The 7,101-nt window shown below is 40.9% G+C and overlaps 1 protein-coding gene across 2 annotated transcripts; it reads right to left on the bottom strand.

Moving 5' to 3' along the window:
- Positions 1-5: 5 nt before the first annotated feature.
- Positions 6-7,095, bottom strand: cplx4c (complexin 4c). 2 transcript variants are annotated; one of them, XM_081722589.1, is made up of 4 exons: positions 5,184-7,095; positions 4,146-4,202; positions 2,448-2,535; positions 6-2,313 (listed from the first exon to the last, which is right to left on the bottom strand). In XM_081722589.1, exons 1-4 carry the CDS (start codon positions 5,360-5,362, stop codon positions 2,089-2,091), a joined length of 549 nt encoding a protein of 182 aa, XP_081578715.1. In that variant the 5' UTR covers positions 5,363-7,095; the 3' UTR covers positions 6-2,088. The 2 variants fall into 2 exon arrangements, with proteins under 2 accessions (XP_081578715.1, XP_035384343.1); XM_035528450.2 differs by lacking the exon at positions 4,146-4,202 and having other exon boundaries at positions 22-2,313.
- Positions 7,096-7,101: the final 6 nt, after the last annotated feature.

Below are 7,101 nucleotides of genomic sequence, written 5' to 3' on the forward strand. Positions count from 1 at the left end.
CAGAATATCATCCATTAGTTTTTTTATTTTTTATTTTTTATTTTTTTTCCAGTTTGTAGCAATATCCAAGTGATCCTTCCATACACCAAATAGACTAACAATAACACTAGTTCAATATTACAAATTGTGCTGATCATTTTTGTACATTTTAAAACAACAATGACAATAGAAAGCTTGTTTGCCTTTTGGAGTCAATATAGAATTGATCAGTTGATTGACTGATTAAATGACTGAGGTCTATTCTTTAGAGGCATCTCACTCTAATCTGAACAGATGTTAGTAGGGCACATTGCTGGTACCACACACTGGGAACATACGACTCCCGTTCACAAACACCTTCACTGGCATTCAGTCCATTTCCAAAGCTAACAGTACCATTGCTGTGGTACAAAGGCCAAGAGTGGCCTGTGTTTATCCTTCTACTCTTCTTCATCCATACTCTTCTTTGCTCTTCACTTCTCTCACAGCCACCTGCTCTCTGTTCTCATCCTAGGCTTCTCTCTCTCTCTCTCTCTCTCTCTCTCTCTCTCTCTCTCTCTCTCTCTCTCTCTGTCTCTCTCTCTCTCTCTCTCTCTCTCTCTCTCTCTAGCTGTGTGTGTGTGTGTGTGTGTGTTGGGCATCTTGAAAGGCACTTATACATTCAATTCCTAAATTAAAATGATTTCTTCCCAATCCAGGAATAAAGGGGGGTTTTAAGTTAAATGTCTTTCATACATTTAGGCAATAGGGGTCAGTGAAATATGCTTTTTAGGGTTTTACTGATGGTGGGTGGGTGGTTTGTTTCGTAGATTAGGTTTACATTGTAACCTACTGCATGTCACAGCAAGCTTGTGTGTTTCACATCAAACCAAGTAAGAGCTTTGATTTTTAGTCATGTGGAGTTTTTTATTCATCCAGTCATGGGCAATCTGCAAATAATTTCAGAAAACATTATGAGAACCCACGAGAAAGTGAAGAAGAGAAAAATACAAGGTAACTAGGTAAAGGTTCGAAATAATGGGTCTGTAGTCTGAACAGACTGTAGTTGTTGTGTTTAACCACCAGAGAGATACATGCAGGGATACATTCAGGCCATTTTGAAGATTTTAGGAAAGCATTTTAACATGGCTTTGTTTATTCAACAAGTGAAAAAGAAAAGAAAATCTGTCAGTGCTAAATGTTGCCTGTAGTGCATTTGCTGCTGCAAACAATACTGAAGTACTGTATATGTTACACAAATCCACACAGTGCTCCTGTCCATCACAACCCTGAACCTGCAATCACTTTCCACTTTCCCAATCAGGTCAATAAATTATTTGATTGTTTCTCCACAGAACACATTTGCTGCAATTGCTGTAAAGCACAGTGCAGTGTGAAAACTAAGAAAAGAAAATACGTAAATACGCAATATAAACCAAAAACAGCAACCATTGTACAGTGATGCACTTAATAGATCCAACAGTGCACCTAACGTAAATGACACTGGAGTGAACAGTATGCTTGTATACTTTGTGTCTAATCCTCTTATCCAGGGGTTTTCAATCCAGTATTTATCCAGCCTGGATTCTCACTATATTCTAGATCCCTATGTGCTTGGATGTTGTTTGGGCTGTGGAAAGTCCTGAGCCATCTGTGGTTTGTTGGGAGTTAGATTTACAAACAGTTTAGGCCGGCTAAGGCGGAGAAAGGACTGGACGCACAAACAGATTTAAAAACTTTTTTTATGTGTGGGTCACTGGATTTTGTATTTAAATTACTGTGGTTGTGATTTTTGCTACTTGCTTCTTTCAACTTCTGAGATAAAAAATGACAAAGGTTGCTGTGCTGAAACATTTCTTGGTACAATAAAAGTGAACTTTTCATGAACTGTTCAAAATGGCGTCATGAGTTCCACACACTGGCATTTGCACCGTTACGTTCACCAGTGTTGTGAACAGTTAAGTGTAGGTCTGGGGGAGGGTCTTAACAGTTGCATCAATTTGTAAAACTTCTTTGGTAAAAAAAATTATTAATTGATTTATTTATTAATTCAAAATCAGTTAGATTGTCCTCATTCATTTTAAATGATTCTTCACCAGGTCGGGTTGCCGATTCAGCCATTCTGTCCGGTCACATGAGGACACATTTCTCTTCTGCCACTTGCCACGCATCTGTCATTGTGCTCTGGGCTTTGGTCTTGATTGTATCAAAGTCCAGTTCCATGTTTTGCAGTCTGCCTATGAAGGAGCTGTTCATCTCCTCTTGTTCTTCATCTTCGTCCACCATCTTGGCCAGGTCTTCCGGCACGTCTACGTCATCTCCAGCCATCTGGACAGTGGCGTCGTCTTGCGCGTTCTGCCAAGAGGCGGAAAAGGCAGCACGTGTTATCAGACGACATGGTTTGGTGATGATGTGGTGACGTTATTGTAAGCGGAACGTGAAAGGAGTTCACAGTGGCATGCTGCCAAGTTGTCCCGCGCAGCACGTACCTGTGGGATCCTGTACTTGTCCCTCAGAAGCACTCTCAGGTTGGCTCTTTCGGCCTTTTTCATAGCAAATTCTTTGTCTCTTTGGATCCTGTTGGTGGGACACACATGGACTACATTTTCACACAGTGAACAGAATCAAATCAAATCAAAGTTTATTGATGTAGCTTTTAACAACAGATGTTGTCACAAAGCAGCTTTACAAATGTCCAAGTCCAAGTCCCCAGTGAGCAAGCCAAGGGCGACAGTGGCCAACTGACGGGAACCAAGACTCAAAGTTGGGGCCATCCTTCTCTGGCCAACAATGGTCATATAACCTCATATCTGATACCTAGATTCCAATGAAAATAAATATGAATAAATATTTAAATCAACACAGAAAAATCTCAGAGAACATGCTATTTATCTCAATACTAATGCTACTAATTTAAATATATTTTGGCCTTGCATTAATTCAGAATAATCACGGTAATCGTGGTACACAGTGAGATATAACATACTCTTTTTGGAAAGTTGTAGTATAAAGAAATGTGTTTTTCAGAAGTATGCATTTTACACAACTGCATAACAAGGAATGTAATATATTCATATGGCACGTTGTGCACCATGCAGTTCACTTTTACCAGGAAGACGTTGCAATGAGAAAATGGACTTCGCACATTTAAAAACATTTTCCAGGACTTGCTATATTCTGAACACTTTTGCGCTCAGTGTGCAAAACCAGTGTCTTGTGCATGACACAATGTCCCAGTTGAAGTGTTTAAGCCTTTTGCATGTTACAGAAGTAAGTCTGACCAAGCTCAGACACACGCTTAGTATGTGACCTAGATCTAATCACCCCTCACACTTACTGTATGTTGGGTTGGATATTTTTAAGGTGAGGTAACTACAGATTAATCAGGTTTTTCAAACATAAGTAGTAGTCCAAGGCCAGAGCCCAGTCTCTGTGACACCAGGTCAGTGCTTAAGACGGGTGTGAGGGTTTGTGAATCAAGGATCGTGAGTCAAAAAAATGCAGTGTTAATTCTCACCCGACTCCACTGCTTGGCTGGTTTAAAGATCTTACACAGTAGCTGTAGTCATAAACATACACCCACCTCCACCCATCAAATCTTCCTGTAAACCTTGAATGCCTCATAAACAAAATGGCAGCCATTCAAAAACAAAGGACCTCAGCAACATGTCTATAACACCTCTATGGCCTTTCTATAACTGCTGTAATTGGGAGGTTATGGTTAAATATTGGCCAGCGTCAGTGACGGATGTGTTGGAGAAGAGCCAGTCTTGAAGGCCTGCCCTTTGACCTGATTAGGGCTCTTACCTCAGTAACCCAGTTCCTGGTCTAATGCTCTCAGATGTTATATAAACAGATCAGGGGAATATATAACTTAAAGTATATTGCCAACATGTGCCAGCCTGTGGCTTCATAATAATCTGCACTGTTGCAGTAGCAGCAGTTTCCATGGCATTTCTTTTGCCTTGTTTTGTAAACCGCCCATGCTAATTGTTGATGCTTTTAATATAATCGTTATAGTAGATGTTGGGCACCTTATCTTGGGGACCTGCAGCTGAAAAAAAACGGCCAGTTAGAATCGTCATCTTTATTTAAAAAAAGATAGTTAGAAGGTAGGCTATAGTTTTATAAAACACAATCTGACCAATGTGAGATGCAACATTACATAGGAAAGCCATCAATATCACCTCATACAGTAAGCCTGTATTATGTCATCTTGTTTGGTGATCCAAGACTGCCCAAAACTGCCATTGTAAACAAGCAGACATCAGGATACACTGTGATATCAGGTGATATCTGACAAGAGGAATTACGGAACAACAACTACAGATTACAGTGCGGCAATAGTTATAGGCGTGAATTAACTTATTCAGTGATGTTTAAAAAACACAGATGTGTTCTACTCATCTGATTATATTGTCACTCCACCTTTGAGTGAAATTTAAAAAGCTCTGTAGATGTGGGTGTTACTCAGGTGTGTTTTTGCATTAGAAGGTATTGTGATGACCTTTGCTAAAGAAAGCCTGCAGTAAAATATATGGTCTTACCACAGTTAATGCAAGTAAATGTTTTCCAGTGCTATCAGTTGTAGGCATAATTTATTATGCACTGAGCACTGATATAAGAAGTTTGGTTTGTCAAAGCTTTTTTTTGTGAGTATAAAATCACCATTAACAATTCAAACATTCCATCATCTGGCATGAGAAAATGTATATGAAGTAAACTGGGACATTCAGCAAGGCTTCTGAAATCTATCGATTTGTGCTAGGTGTTAATTCAGCGAATTAGTTCTCTCTGTTCATGTCACATCTGCAACAGGACAGTGCTAATTACCCTGACCTGGGAGTGTAATTAGATCAGTTACAAACCTAATTTCTCCACTCAGATCTACTCACTCCTCCACTGAGATTTTCTACATTTATCTGACACTTTTATCCAAAGCAACTTATGACTGAACACAGCTTGAGCAATTGAGGGTTAAGGGCCCAACAGTGGAAACCTGCCAGTGGTGGGGCTTGAACTGGCAACATTTTGATAACAAGTCAAGTACCTTCACCACTGAGCTACCACTCAGATCTACTCACTTCTCCTCCACTCAGATCTACTCACTTCTCCACTCAGATCTACTCACTTCTCCTCCACTCAGATCTACTCACTTCTCCACTCAGATCTACTCACTTCTCCTCCACTCAGATCTACTCACTTCTCCACTCAGATCTACTCACTTCTCCTCCACAAGTTGTCTCTGGTACTCCTCAAACTCCTCGCGGCTCATTCCTTTGGACTCAGGCGTCTCTTTCCCGTCCCCTGTGGACACACCGGAGCTCCCTCCTCCTCCTCCTCCTCCTCCTCCCATCATGTTCTTCAACTTCTCCCCCAACATCTGCTGCATTAAGAACGCCATGATTCTGCCTTTGTGGGCCGGGACAGGTCGTCACTGAGTGGACCGAAACGTCAGCACGGCCTGGAATGCTTCCTTGCTTCCAGTATTAGGAATGACGGCCTAACAACGGAAGTGCAGCACTAATGGTGAGCCTAGCCCAGTTCTTGGAGATGACTAGAGAGAAGGATTTCAGCGTCGAACATTTGCACCACTGGCAGTAAGGAAGATGTGGGGTGAGTGTCTGTGGGTAAACGGCTCAGGAGCTTAGCCCATTATAAACAGATCATCGACAGCTGGGCTGTTCTCACCTTGAAACAAGGTCTGTATCTCTGGTCTGTATCTCGTCTGATATCTCAGTAATGTACAAACTAAAGGTTGTTTCTGAATGTTCATCCAAATAAAATGTGTTTGCTTTTATAAGACAACACAATTGTTTTCCCTAAACAAAGATATTTTTTAGAATACACAGAGACCCACCATCCAATCACATCTTATTCCTCATAGTTTACTGTCAGGGGAACAAGCCTATCTGATCTTTACTGCCATCTGGTGGTGACTAAAGCAAATGCATATTTTAGGCAAAATTCTAACAATGTTAAAGACTAGAATCTGCAAATTTAAGATGATTTTATGATGCATTATTGCATTTACTTGTATTAGAAAAAATCAGCAAAACACAATAAATTCACATATTTTCAAATTCAAGTATGAATTGGGATAAGTGAAGATCTAATCTAATTTGCATTTAAACTATCAGTTGTCAGTGACACTTCTACAAAATGGTGAGCTGCGATGTGAATTTCATGTTTACATTGATCCATCAGAAACCAAGCCTAAAAAAGCCCTGTCCACCTGAGTTCACGCCACTAAGTTGACTGGACACCACACTAAGAGCTCTGAGCTCTCAACAGCACCGTGTGCGTGGGGTTTACGCAGAGTCTGCCCTTAGGTGTTACCCTTATAGCGAACAGACTGTAAAAAGCTGCACTCCTGTGTTGTCTCCTCAGTCTCCTGATGATACACTTGTATATCTGCTATATATGCTGGGTTTTTCTCAACACAGATGGTTTCATAAACATTGTATGGGGGTGTAGCCTATGTTATGTAATTTTTAATACCTTATAATACCATATAATCTTATATTGGTAGTTCTTGACCTCACTGTAAAGAAAAATACATATTTGAGATTATTTTGGAATTTTTGTACAGTACAATGCAATACCACAACTGTTTTTTTTGTTTGTTTTTTTGTTTGGTCTATACCAGTCATTTAAAACAGTCTGAGTATTAAGGATTATATGTAGTGCCACATGCATTGACGCAAGACAGAAAGGCAGACTGTTAAAGTCGCTGTATAAAGAACTAAGCAGATGACATCATTGCAGAGTATGGTGACAAAACACAGGGAGTCTCATCAAATACGTGGGAAGGAGGCAATGTTTCTCCTCCAATCACACAGCTCACAGAGGCAGAGGCGCATGTCTGTTTACCGACACAGCCAAGCAGTCAAGGAAGCCAGGCAACTGGAGGGAGGGAGGGAATGAGAGAGAGAGAGAGAGAGAGAGAGGGAGGGAGGCTAGGAGGGAGGGGCCAGAGGAGACCTGAGCAGAGTGCTGAGAGGGAGTTTGAAAAGGGAGGAGTCTTCTGAAGGCAGCTTGCGTGAGCAATGTAAAAGAGAATGATGCTGTTGCTAGGGAACAGCAGAAAACTAGCTCCCGTCCATCTTTGGCAGCCTGCATCGGAGGGGGAACAGGGACGTG

Source organism: Electrophorus electricus, chromosome 11, assembly GCF_041902795.1.
Source record: "Electrophorus electricus isolate QZ-2024a chromosome 11, ASM4190279v1, whole genome shotgun sequence".
NCBI lineage: Eukaryota > Metazoa > Chordata > Actinopteri > Gymnotiformes > Gymnotidae > Electrophorus > Electrophorus electricus.